The 14,241-nt window shown below is 46.1% G+C and overlaps 1 protein-coding gene and 1 pseudogene across 1 annotated transcript in view; one reads left to right on the top strand and one right to left on the bottom strand.

Annotated features, from left to right (window-relative positions):
- ENTHD1 (ENTH domain containing 1) overlaps nt 1-4,806 on the top strand; it is a 64,070-nt gene extending 59,264 nt beyond the window's left edge. Inside the window, exon 6 of the mRNA XM_087813810.1 lies at nt 4,181-4,806. Within this exon, the coding sequence (XP_087669936.1) occupies nt 4,181-4,806 (626 nt within the window). The remainder of the gene's footprint in view (nt 1-4,180) is intronic.
- LOC107531226 (importin subunit alpha-1 pseudogene) lies at nt 352-3,506 on the bottom strand (annotated as a pseudogene).
- Nucleotides 4,807-14,241: the final 9,435 nt, after the last annotated feature.

Below are 14,241 nucleotides of genomic sequence, written 5' to 3'. Positions count from 1 at the left end.
CAAAGCTGGCAGGTCCCACACTCACACTCAGAGCTTCCAGTCAGCCTTGTAATCCTCCCTTCTTAATCATAAGTGGAAAGCAGGGAGCACCAACACCTGAACCACATTTCTAACATGGAACATGAGACAGGAGATAAGAGAACATGTTGCATCTATGAAACACAAACAGGGTGTTACAGAAAGAATTCCTGAGAACCAAAAAAAAATAGCTCTTGGAAATTAAAAATGTAATAGCAGAAATTAAGTCAGTGGTAGGATTGCAAGCTAAAGTTGATAAAATATCTGAGGAAGTAGAACACAAAGATGACGGAGGTAGGGAAAGTGGGAGAGAAAAATAAGAAGATTAGGGGACTAGTCTAGGAGATCTAACGCCTGAACCAGAGGAGGTTCAGAAAGAGAACAAGAGAACACACAGAGGAGAAAATAATTAGTTACAGCATTCAAGGAAAATTTCTAAAGCTGAAGGAAATGAGTTCCCTGATTAAAAGTCAGTTGACTTTCAGTTGACCTCCATGAATGAAAGTAGTACCCCGCAGGGGCAAATGGAGAAGCTTCAGAAAGCTGGGGACAAGAGAAAGTTCTATAATACTTCAGAGATAAACCACATTATGTATGATGAATGAGAATTCGAACGACTCCAACTCCTGAACGGCAATACTGGAATCAAGATGACAGTGGAATTTTGTCTTTAAAATTCTGAAAGAAAAGGGTTTCCAACCTAGAATTCTTTATCTACCCAAACTGTCATTAAGCCTAAAAGTAGGATACAGACATTTACCTTTTTTTAAGGGTAGAATTTAATCTTTATTTACAGGCCACTACAAGATATGAAATTCCACATAGAAATAAGAAACCCATTGAGAGGAGAAGCTTCATACAGTATGTACAGTTAGGAACTTGTTCAAGTGTAGTTTTGTTGTAAAAAGCGTTATAACAACAAACCACATTGAAAAAGAGTTCTTAGTAGAGAAACAAGAAGACAAACTTATACCATAGTACACAACAACCTGCAAATCCCAGGAATGCCACCCTGAACTGGGAACATACAGTCTCAGAGGTGATTTCTGGCACATTTTAACCTTCCTCAGCCTCTACAGAGAAATATTTCTCAGTCAAGTTTAATGAAGCTTTGTACATACGCTCATTTTCATGGTTTTGTAGAGCTTCCATTTTATCCAAACCCCCACATTCTTCAATCATTATACCAAGCTTCCCAGTTTCACCTAGTTTCTCAGCAGCCGGATATTTGAAACGGCATCCAGAATGACCACAATAATTCTGGCATCTTTCGCAGTTAAGAGGTTCATCAGTGGTTCTGTTGCACCACAGTGAATGACCTGTACAATCTGTTCAACTGTTCTACCACTTCTCCTCCTGTGTCTTTAAAGCCTGCCTTTGAGAAAACACCAGTGAGGATTGGGACCAGTCCATGATTCACGACTTGCGATGTCTGGTCCTGGTGGCCAGCTGTGACTCTTGACATTGTCCATGTAGCTTCTTTCTGAATGTTAGTTTTGGAGTTGGTTAGCAGACTGGGAAAGACAGCAAGTGCTCCTGCATCTATTACAACCTGAGTCTTTTCATCTGTCCAGTGACAATATTTCCTACAGCTCTTAGGGCAGGAGTCACGATTAGCAAATCATTAGCTCCTAGGAGCTTCACAGTTGGGGCACAACTCCTGTTTTCATGACCATTTCAATCTGTTTGGATGATTGGTGAGGTAAGAAATGGCCCAGCGGCTATCTGCTAATACTTCTAAATCATTGTGATGCAGGAGACGAATTAAGTAGGAAGAATCTGCTCAACAGCATCTAACGGGGTGCAGGATTCTTATTGCAACAAAAGCCTAAAAGTGTCCAAGTAAGAGTACCTAAGTAACCCACATGCTAAAGATGATGTATCAGGAACTGCAAGAAGAGCCAACAGTGGGCCACCTGCCCCATGCTTGACAACCAAGTCTCAGAAAAGTGAACCATCACCTGCGACGTTTCCTTGAGCCCATATAGCTTGTTCACTGACGTGAGAGTGGGGAGATGCCAACAGAAATGAATGCTGGGATAGCAGCTCATCTAATGCAGCCTTGGTCTGTTCCGATGTCCCAGAAGCAGCGTTCATGAGGCCCAAACAGATTCACACTGAACGGGACTGCAATTGGTTCTGCCCAAAGACACAAATTTTGGAATCACACCAGCCCAAATTATGTTGTCTATGCCTGGCTGACTGTCCCTAGAAGGCAGTTTCCTCTTCATTTGAGTAGCTTGGAGTTGGCTTTCCAAATTGTTGCTTTTATGCCCTTGATAGTGTCCTCACAGACCAGTTTACAGCACCCTGGCTGTTGCGGTTCTCCCGTGGTGAAGTAGTACCATCGGGAAACAAGCAGACAGGTCTCCTTTTCAGCATCTGGTCCTTCTTAGCTTTCCTCAGCTCCACGTTAATTCTACTCGGTGACACCTCATGTCTTCCTTCTTTCCCCTTGGTCTTGAATCTCTTAAGGCGGGCAGCTGGTGAGTCCGCTTTCTCGTTGTTGGATATGGTTATGACAGAGGAAGAAAGCTACGCAGCCGGCTCAGGCCTTCACAGGACGCGGTGCGGGATGCACAGGCTGCGGTTTGGTTGCTCTGAAAATATCCACCACGGATCAGCCTGAAGATTGTGGCTGGAATATAGACATTTCCAAACATGCAAGTTCTCAGAACTTTCTCTTCTGCACCCTTTTCCAGTGCCTGCTGGAGAATGTGCTACTCCAAAGTGAGAGTAAACCAAGAAAGAGAAATACACAGGGTAGAGAAAACGGGAGAGCTGACACGGGAGGATGGCGAAGGGACATGTCAGATGACAGATCTCTGTGATCCAGACGCGCATGCATGTAGTTGAGAATGTAGCAGTGTCACTCAGGATGCAGATATGCTGAGCTTTTGTCATTAGCCTGCCGACTACCATCAGACCCTTTTCAATCCCAGGACAGGCTGTCTGGATAAGCTGACCTAGATTCTCGAGTGTACTCGTCTCCTCTTGACCGTGTGCTGATGAAGTTCCTACTTTCCTTCCATATCCTGCTACTGCATCAGCTGAAAGTACTCATTTTACCCCAAAAAGTTCCGTGATTGGAATTTTTCCTGAGAACTAGAGAGCTTTGAAGCAGAAAATAGAAACCGCCTACCCCAGCCATAATTGTTACAAGAGGTCCAATTTGGTTTAGAGGGGCGTGGATATATAAAGGAAATAAAATAATATAGGAAGATAAGTCATGTGTGCTAAGTGGTAAACGCTGATTTCCCTGTTCTATGACTTTAGGGAATAAGTTGTTGTTTTTTAATTTAAGTCCAAGGAGACAAGTTCTGTGTCCAAGAAATTTGGAGAAATACTTGAGTAAATTACTGTGCTAATGGACATTGTTAACCTCCCAATGGGAAGCCCAGGATGCAGCCACCCGTCTGCTCTGACTTGGAAGCCCATTTTCACGAGCATCTTTTCACACCATCAGGAACACAGTACTCCTTGGACATAGTTCGGGCAATAATGAGTTAGAATGAAATGTGAAAAAAGAGATTTAATATGCTTTTGCCTGAAAGTTAAAATGTTATTAAATCTTTAATTTGATGGAAAATAGGTTCAGAATGCTTTTTATTTTATATATAGCTTCTTGGTGGAAAAACGAATTGTATACGTTGCTAGTGTTTCAGATCTCAGATGCACTGGGCTTCAGTCTCAACTATATTTAACTATTGAGAAAAAATTAGTTTCACAACTTTTTGTAGTTGGTTGTTCATTTTGCCATAGTACTCTCTGTAGGAAAAAAAATGGAGCAGGAATCTAAGTTGCATGTTTCTCAGCCTCTCTATCTTAATTGCCAACTTAAAATGCCACCAGTAGAACGGGATGGAATATTTCACTTTTGTGCTCTCTCTGATAAGTGGAGTATAAAAACATGTTAGTCAGGATCTGAGAGTGAAGAGGAATATTGATCATTTTATTCTAGTTTCATTTAGAAAATCTTCAGATTCTCTCTATATCCTGCTTTGGGTTTATTTAGGTTTATTATGATTATTTAGCGTATAAAATTCTGAGCAGTGTATTTATGTTGAGGCCTTTCAGATGGGATTTTACACTGTGAAATTGCTTTAGCTAGTGTTCACACTCGAATGTTGCATAATCTTTCTCTCTCATTTATACATTTTAGTTTCAACCACCTCTGAGGGAACATCCTTTTCTACTCTGTCCATGTCATCTCCTGACTCAGCCTCTCCAGAAAAATCTGCTCCTCTCTTACCCCCGATTTTGGCTGGACCTTCCTATTGGACTCTGTCCCAACAACAGTCTTCTTCTGCCTCCTTTAAAGATAAAGATAAAGACAAGACAGCCAGGGTTCATCGCCCCTTTGTTCCTAGGGGCCCTATGTCTTCTGATGAAGAAACTGACAACTTCAATCTCCTGGGAATTCTTCCGGATAACTCTGATTCTGCCGAAAAGAAGATAAGTCGTATTTCCAGCAGTGATTGGGTAGAGTTTTCCACCCAAAATGTAGACCATTTCCCCTCTATGTCCTGTTCTAGTTTTCAGACAACCAAAGGCCTGCCTCGGGAGCCTGAAGGAAACAGTTCCATTCAGGGTCTCCTGGGGGAGGTAAAAAATGCAATAGTCAAATTACATGAAGATCTGAGTATGGTGATACAAGAACTTGGTGTCATCAACAGCCATCTGGTAAGCATGAGTGTGAACAGCCCACAGCTCAGCACAACTTCACAGTGTCCCCAGTCTTCCGAGGGGAGCTCAGATCAAATCGAATCGTCTGGTAGCCATTTCTGATAGAGCTCATATGGTTCCGCTGCCCAAAAACTGAGTTAACCTGTTACAGATTCTCATTACTATGGCAAAAATAGAGTGATGGTTTGATTTTCTTTGTCAGGTTTATTAGCAAGTATCTTTCACATCAGTAAATTCATTTGGGTGGTTTATTTTTTAAAACAGAAAAGGTATCGCCTTTGATAATATTTTCAGATTTAGATATTAGTTCATTTGAAACCGAAGAGAATTTCCTTCTTCCATGCTCGGTACTTTAAATCAAAATACACTAAGCATTAGTGAGAGATGTGGTGAGACCTCAGATGGAAATGGCTCTTTTAGAGCTTGGGATTAGCTGGCAGCAAGAAGCCCTTTATTTTCACCTGTGTTGAGTGTCATTGTTAACAAGCCTTTGCCCTGAGTTAGGAAGATTTAGTCTGGGGTACATGTTTCACACGTTCTCATGCCAGGTTTCTGGTTCTGCAAACCAGGTGCCAGAATCTTCCCCTTCGTGTGGATGCCACGTGGGTTGGGTGTTAAGCCGAGACAAATAGAACACGGAACAGTTGCTTTTATTGTTAATGTACATTGCAAAGTGAATTCAAATCCATACTCTTTTTTTCTTGTATTTTTAAAAATAAATTTGATATTTTTCATCTTATAGTATACTTTTAATTCATTAAAACATCCTTTCAAATGGAAATGTCTCAATTATTATATTTATGGATAGAATGATCTACTTTAGGGATTACAGACCAATGCTTCTCAACCCTGCTGCACATGAGAATCACTGGAGACATGTTTATTTTTTACATTTGGTTGATAGAACTGTGTACGGGGCTGCATGTACCCATCACTCAGTTTCAACAGCTATCTATGAAAGGCTAAGATGATATCTGATTATTTTGAAGAAATATGAGATGTGTAAAAAATATTCTAATGCCTGAGTGCCACTCCTAAACCAGAACTGATTTTCATGCAAACTGAGTCAAGAACTGGAGGGAACTCTTAGTGCAAAGACTCGAAAGTGGGTGGATCTCTGGCATGTTTGAGGAATGTCGAGGAGGCTCGTGGCCAGTGGCCACTGAAGTGAGGAAAGAGGAGAGCGGGAGGAGGCTGGAGGCCAGGGAGGAAGGAGCAGGGAGTGCCAGACGGAACAAGTTCTTGAAGACCATTGTTAGAGTGTTCTAGAACACCCAGGTTAATCCAGACTTCAATTCCTCATAGGCATGGTTCATTTTCAGTTCATTCTCACTGCATAGCCATTGGGTTCAACTTTGTTGTAAGGAGCATCTCTTGCTAGACTTACACTTTGTGTGGGGTGATTTCTGTTCCTGTCACCTGTCTAGGTTATCAGAATGAGAGTTGGAATTTGTTGAACTCAACAAATGCCCTTGGGGAAAAGTGGCTCCTGTGATGATTTACCTCTGTCTTTTCAGGTCCTATTATTCGTATGACTCTGCACAGGCCCTGGGGATTCAGTGGTGAGCACAATCAGATATAGCTCCTGTCCTCACAGAGCTTGAGTTCTAGAGACATTTGGTTGATCAAATTGTTTTTCAAAAATGTAAAGGTTAATAGTTCTGGAAAGGTTATTTAGGGTTTGACCTGGCAAAGGAATTTTTAAGGAAGTAACTTTTGAGCTGAAATATGAATTCTAGGATTATTGAAGGAAGTGCCACTAATGACATGTTGGGCAAACCAACTTCTTTATGGAATGAAATAAAGCATTAAAAAGTCCTAAGGCATCTTCTGTTGGCTTTCTTCAGGCACCTGGGAGATCCCCCAGTATATTCTTAGGAGACAGGAGGATCCGGTAGCTCCTTTGTGTACTGGCTAGAACATTTCTGAGCTGCACCTTGGTAAGAGTTGAGAAGAAAAACCCTCCAGAGATAAAGCAATCCTCCCTCCCCATCCCCATCACCAAGATGTGCTGCATCAAGTGGCTTGAAATTTACTTAGAGAAACCCCACAAATATCTGAGATGACAAAAACTGTCCCTCTGTGAAACTGCCTTACTGACCTGTGCTTATTACATGCACATGGTAACTTCAGATTTTAATGAGGTTTCACATGGCTCGTGTATTTTAATTCAATGATTTGTTAATTAGCAAGCACTTACCTGAGTGCCTAGCCAACTCCATTAAGCAAATAGAACAAACTCAGCTTACCTTAGCAGTGGGTATATTCTGATTGACTGCAGTTATCTCAGATTTTAAAATACTCCATTCGCTGTTACTCTCTTACATACTTTACTTGGAACTTGAGGATCTTATAAGGCAGTTATAAAAATATTTTACAGTTTACTTACTGTCAAATTGCTCGTGTGTTCATTCTTTAACTATTTAAGCAGCCCCCATTATGAGCCTGCAGTTTGCTAGACTTTGGGGACACAATCCTGACCATGATGGATGTGGTCCTGCCTCAGAGTTACAGCCTAGTGCAGACACAGAGAAATAGATGGGTAATTAGGGTGCAGTGCGTAAGTCCTAGGAATTCGGAAAGCACAGGATGGTGTGGGAGAGCCTGGCAAAGAGTGACAACCAGCAGTCAGGGCCTGCTTCTGGAGGAAATGAAGCCTAACTGAATTTGAAGCATAAGCAGGAGTTTGTCAAGCAACGGGAGTTAGGGCGGAGAGGGAATTTTCTAGGCAGCAAGAACAGCGTGTTCACAAGCAAGGAGCAAGAGAGAAGTTGGTGAGTTTGGGGATAGGATGTCCAGAAACCCAAAACCGTAGGTGAGAAACGTGGGCACCTCAGTTTCCCTTACATAGCAGCGCAGTGGGTGGTGGTGAAGTAGCCTAATAACCCAAGTCACAGAAAAGGACTGAGTGACAAGGAAGTGGGTCACGTGGAAAATAGTGTCCTAGAAATCTGGGAGTTCAAGGGTGCCCAAAATCCATTCACACACTGACTAAAATAGACTTTAAAAGGGGGTTTTGGAGACCTTGGTGACTCATCTCCCCACTGAGTTCAGTGTGACAGTGGTTTGCGCCTGGGTGTGCAAGGACCCCTCCTTTTGTGCACCCTCGCTTTAAAGAGAACAAGAATGGTGGGAACAACTGGGTGGACAGGGTCCATACTCTGTGTACTGGGGACTGGTTTGCTCGGTTTCGCTTTATTTTTAATAAGTGGGTTCTGAGATGTGATGAAGGGGCCTAGAGATGTGGAACTGAGAGGTTTTTATTTCTTGCTGAACAGCAAGTAATTTGAGGAGGCCACGCATATTATGGTTATGGCAGATGCTGTAAGCCACCTTTTATCAGCAGGCAGGCTTAGAAAAGAGTAAATTGGCTCAGAAGAAACTAGGTTTTCAGGATGATTTTGTTGGGTAATTTTGAATTCTGTTTTCTCACTGATGGTGCAGAAAGTTCTGAAAGATATGGTAATTATTGCAGAATGGTGGCCTCAGGCACTTGCAGCTATTCACTCAGTAAAATTCCATTATAAGATAACACAGTCTTTGTGTAGGACTGTGCTGCAGCTGAGAGCTCATCTCCTGTAGTGTATACACGTCGTCCTCGTACTGCGGGGCCCCCGTGGCAAGATGCACAAGTCCAAGCTCCGGGACTTGGTGATTAATTACAAATGTGCGGTGAGAGAGGGGAAGAGTGAAGGACGAGCTCCAGAAGTCTGCTCTATTACTATTACTACAACAGTCATAGTAATGGTTGGCACTTACTGGATGCTACCAATGTTCTAAGGACTTTTTTTAAATCCTCACCTGAGAATGCGCTTATTGATTTTAGAGAGAGGGGAAGGGAGAAAGAGAGAAAGAGACATCGATGTAAGAGAGAACATCTATCGGTTGCCTTCTGTATGTGTCCCAACTGGGGATGGAACCCGCAACTTAGGTATGTGCCCAGACCGAGAACCGAACCCGCAACTTTTTGGTGTACAGGACAATACTCCAACCAACTGGGCCACACAGGCCAGGGCATTCTGAGCACTTTTTAGTTCTCTCAGCAACCCCACCAGGAAGGTCCTAGCATTATCACATTGCACGTGAGAAAACAGAGACTAAGAAAGGCTAAGGAGCCTGTCCAGGATCACACAGGTAGTAGTAAGGGTCAAAGCCAGACCTTGAACCCTGGTCTGTCTTGGTGTGGAGCTTGTGCTTGTAGCCACTTGGTCACACTACCTCACAATTCAGGTGGGCGGTGGTGCCATTGGTGAGGAAAGTGGGGAAGACAGGTAGACCCACTTTCTTGGGAAGCAGCTGGAGCTCCTGCCTTCTTCCCCATTCGACTGCTCTCTAGCGGGGCACCGCCTTTAATTGGGGATGATTTTCACTGGTTCTCCCCAGCAGTGGAGAAGTTTCATTTATGCACTTGAAAACCACATGGAGCAACCCAGAAACAGCTGATAGAAACTAACAAAAAATTAGTTTTTAATTCAGTACCTGTAGTAGTAGTAGTAGTATGTTCATATTTCACTTTTCGAAAACGGTGGGGAGCACTTAGTGTCTCTTAGCCACTAGTTTCGTTATCTCTGGCAGTAATGATGGGACATTGCTTCACTCCCACACCCCCACATAAGAGAGGCTCAGGGAGCAGCCGCCAACCCCAGAAGAGCTGGCTGCTATTAACCCTAAACCTGCCTGTTCTGCCTGTGTGCCCCCAACCCCCAAAACGCAGAAAACAGGGAGGAGTGAACTAGAAACGGTAACACGGGAATGAGCCAAGTATGGGAATAAACACACAGCTTGAAAAGCACAAAGTCAAGATAGAACAGGCAAAAGGGAGGAAGCTACCCGACAGGGCTCTAGCCCTATCCCACGGCAGAAGGACAAGCCAATAGCAGACCCATTGCCGGTGTCAGCTGGCACCTTGACAGCATTCGGAGAAGGGACAGGATGGGACACAACTGAGGAGCTGATTTGAAGCTGAAAGAGGTGGAGTAGGGTGGGCTGTTGGTCTGGGATGGAAGGCAGGGAGGCGTGGCAAGACCTGCAGGCTGGTACCGCAGGCACACTCCCCCACCCGACTCCCGTGGGGACGGTGAAAGAGGGCACAGTTCCCAGGGCTGTCGGAACATGAAGCCCAAACTTCCTATGTCCTCGAGGCGAGGGGCCCTTACAGAAGATGCACAAGCCACATCTTACACCGTCCATCAGCATCCACGTGGTGCCCCCCAAATGAACAGGAGCCTCTGGACCCCACGGGGAGGATGGGCTTTTCCAGCCTGCACAAAAGCTGCAGAGGGGACAGATCTGTGATCTCCCCCCCTCTGCTGAGCACAGCTGTCCCGGGCCACTTGGTGGCTGGCCAGATCCACCCCATTTACTCGTTTGCTGGGAAACACTGCTGAGCACAGCCTCTAAACTGCCACTGCTCTATTGAAGGGGACAGCAGCATTAACTGCCTTAACCAGCCACAGTCCCCATTAGGGACTGTAATGCCATGCGGCTTAGGAACAAAAGGTCCCAGGGCTCTTACCTGCCCTGTAGGCCAGGGTTGGCTGACAAGCCTCATCTGAGGCCTGTAGATTTATCTCCTCTTTTAAAGTATTTTAGGAAGCTGCAGAGGGAGAAACTCAGCACATGTTCCCTGTGCTCGCTGGTTATTTATCTCAGGTTTCTATTGCTCACAGTTCAATCCCCTTGCGATTGTTCAAATCTCCTTGGCTTTGTGCTTCCTAACGTTCGTAGAGCAATGTTGGCAAAGCACTTGAATACATTTCTACTTAGTCTCAGGCTCTTCTGGGCAGTTAGGCAGGTGAAGGATTGGGGCCTCAGAGAGGCGGAGTCACTAGCTCAAGGTCACACAGCCCTGAGCAGTGGGGCTGGGAGCCTCCTCCAGGCTTTGGATGCTGGAGAGGCGTTGTCTCCTGCTGGCCAGGCAGGCGCCTCCAGCTCCTCTCCTAAAGCTCCGGGAAGCATCTGGATTCTGATCAGCTGCCAAAAACTTACTGTGGAGTCTCTGCCCTTAGAATTGTCTGTTATACTTTAAATCTTGTACATTAGCTTTGTTTGAGCTATTAACATATTCCATTATCCCTAAATATGGAAATTAGTATTTCCTTGTGGCTCATTCATCTCCACTTCTTCCCCTACAAAGCCAAGGTTATTGAAAAGAATGTTACACAAAGACCAGACACCTCACATTCTTGAGATGAGCCGAAGGGCAGGAGGGTGGTTATCACTGTCTAGATGCCTAAGTGACAGTCATTAATGGGTGAACTTTGGTGACTAATCTGCTGAGGTTTTCAGCGATACTCCCCTGCCGTTTAACGTGGGAACGTAAACAGTGTATGCCAGCTTCCTAGCCCATCACCTTTACCACATAGAAAAATAAAGTAGAAGCTTGAATATTAATGAGCAATTAATTCATTAATAAAAACTCCCAACTTTAAAGAATGTTAAAATAACCCTTGGCATGGGCAGGGTCGGGAGTGAGCAGGTGCCCTCCTGGGATTTCTGTCTGCGCAGCTCGCCCTGCAGTCGCGCGGGTGCCTGCCTCGGGCCTGGGACTGCTGGCCCGCCCTCGGCCAGGGTAGCAGGGCTGGACATGTGATGAGAAGGTCATCTTTACCACAGCTCCCCTGATAGAGGGAGGGGTGGCTTTCAGTGGCGACACCGGTGATACCAGAGCTGTCACCAGGGGCAGGTGGAGCTGGTCTTGCTGAGGAAGTGGCCTGTCCAAGCATGACCAGGGCTGATGCGCCAACAAGAGAGCGGAAGCTGAGCCACAGCCACGGTCCCTGTAGTCGTGTCCCAGAGCTTCCAGGACAAAGTGCCACGTACTTGGTGGCTTAAAATAACAGAAATTTTATGTCTCCCAGCTCTGAAAGCCAGAAGTCTGGGACCAGGGTGTTGGCAGGATTGTACCCTCTGAGGCCTGAGGGGGGTTGTTCCAGCCTCCATCTGGCTCTGGTGGGGTCGAGCAATCCCGCATTCTTTGGCTTATAGATGCCTCCCTGCAGTCTTCTGCCTCCTCTCAGCCTTTTCCCTGTCCCTTCCCATGCCTCCCCTCTGTGTGTCGGTCTCTGTGTTCAAATCTGCCCTTTTGATAAGGATGCTCAGCATATTGGATGAGGGACCACCCTAGGACTGTATTTTAATTTGATCACCTCTACAAAGACCCTGTTTCCAAATAAGGTCACATTCTGAGGTCCTGGGGGTTATAACTCAACGTGTTTTTTTTTAGGGGACACAATTCAGCCCATAAAAGTCCCCTTTTCCCACATGTAGACGCTCCTGTACTCACATGTGAGCAAACATTTCAGTAAAGACAGGCATCCACCCGGCTCAACTCAGTCCTGATCTCAAGAGGAGGTAGTGTCACCCAAGGCCAGCCCTCCCCTCCTTGTGTTCCCTTTTAACCACCGGAGACTCTGCAGGGTTGTGGGAAACGCACAGTTTGGGGATCAGGCAATGTTGATTTGAGCCCAGGCTCTGCCCCTCGGCCCTGCAGCTGCTCAGCCCTCCTCAGCCTCAGTTCTTTCATCTACATCAAAAGGAAATAGCACCCCCCTTGCCTGGTGCGAATTCAGTGAAAACATGCCTACACCATTCCTTGCACATAGTAGACACTCAATAAAAATTAGCTCCTTCCTTCCATCTCCATGTTTCCCACATATCTCACCTAGGTCTGGGATTTTCGGTTGACCTGACGTTGTTATGCAGGCAATTCTACAACAAATATATGCTTTCTGAGCTGAATGTGTGGCTCAATTAGTTGACAAGGAGAAGCATTTCTCAGTGCCTGGGTTTTCAGAATCCACCAAGGGGCACCAAGCCAACTGGCAAGCTGCCTTCTTTGGAAAGGACACAGGTCGAACGCTGTGCCTGGCGTTAATTGACTGTCGCAGTGTCTCTCCAGGTCCCACGTTGCGTGGGCTTTTGTGTCCGCCGTGCAGAGATCAATTGCCCTGTTCCTGGGAGCCTGCATCCCAAGGAGCAGCATTCAGAAGAGAGGAGCCTCGCCAGACCACGTGTCTCTCTGTTCAGGGCTCCGGCTGACACTCACTGAAAAATGACACTGGTGGGAGGGCCACCCCTTGCTGAGGCCACCACTGCCTCAATTTTACAGGTTCAGAAATGTCCGTTTTATCAGCTTTTCCAGACGTGCTCAAGCTAGAGGAGACTGGTTTGTAAAAACGCCCTGGTGCCTCTCAGGTTGTGTCCTGAGCTTGTGCCCCTGAGTTGCCTTTTTGGATCCCCTCTTTGCTCATGCACCAGATTGTGTGAGAGCCCCCCCACTCTCCACGCTCCACCCAAGGCGCTGCCTGGCACCTGAGGAGTTGGGACGTGGAGAGTCGGGCCCACCCAGTGCTGGGCTGAGCCAGGGCCCTGTGTGCTGAGCTGCCAGGCAGAGAACACAAGGGTTTGGGGGACCCCAGAGGAGAGTGGCCCTGGGCCAGGGTGGCCGGTGGGTGAGGGAGAGGTAGGACAGAAAGGCAGGAGTATGTCATAGTCACACAGCAAGCTCTATAAACTAGGTGTTGCCTTCCTGGTGCTGTGGAGGAAATCAGGCTCAGAGAGGTTCAGGAATTCTCAGGAGCACATACCCAGTAAGGGTCAGAGGCAGAAACTGAACGCAGGTCTGCCTGACGCCAAGGAGTTCCTGCAAGTGCATTGCCCTACGCTTCCTATCAGAGAAAACCTCGGGCTAAACGTGTGGTGGGGGAGGGGGCTGGGAGGGGTGAGAAAGAAAAGCCATCACCGGCTCAAAGGAGGGAAAGAAAGCTGCTGGGGCAGGGCCTCGGCTGAGGGAGAGCAAAGAAACACAGTCGCAAGCGGAAACCTAAGGACAGGCACGTGGAAACTTTGAGCTTGTCGGGCTCTTTCTTGATGAGTTTTTCCCAAAGCCCTGCTATTCGTCCTGTGGCATAACTTTGGGAGAGGGCCAGGGACAGCAAAACAGAGACAATTAAATGGGCGCCCGCCACTGAATGTTTTCCCTGAAGCCTCTCAATGGGCTCTGCAGGGCCCAAGCCCCAACGGAATGGAGCCAAAGCCACGTGTTCATGTCACAATGTAGAGACCCAGCACTTGCCGTCTGTAGCTGTGCATCACGATGCTGCGTTCTCAGGCTCTGGGGCCCAAGGCTATTAAGATTTTGATGCATCTGTGGCTTTGGGATTGGATAATGATAGAAATTCCAGCAGAGGAGAAAAAAAAAATCTAAGCACTGTCAGGACACCAGGAGTCAAATGCATTCCAGGTCGGCTCAGCGCCTCTGTCCTGATGGGAAGAGACTGCCTCCCGTGACTTTGGGTTGACGGTCATGGCTGGTTCTCGGGTGGTGGGAAAGACAGGAAAGATTATTAATATCAGTAATAATAACAACAATAATAATACATTCATATTTTACATTCGTATTCCACATGTGTAATTTACGTCTGTGAGGACTTGATGATCTGTGTGTCATATACAACTCCTCCATCCTGACAACAGCCTAGCAAAACAAGCAGGAAAGGTACGTGCTAACCGAATCGTCTGGTTCCCCTCCTCCCC

Source organism: Miniopterus natalensis, chromosome 2 (assembly GCF_054644295.1).
Source record: "Miniopterus natalensis isolate mMinNat1 chromosome 2, mMinNat1.hap1, whole genome shotgun sequence".
In the NCBI taxonomy this organism is placed as follows: Eukaryota; Metazoa; Chordata; class Mammalia; order Chiroptera; family Miniopteridae; genus Miniopterus; species Miniopterus natalensis.
This window is presented reverse-complemented; position numbering and strand designations above follow the sequence as displayed.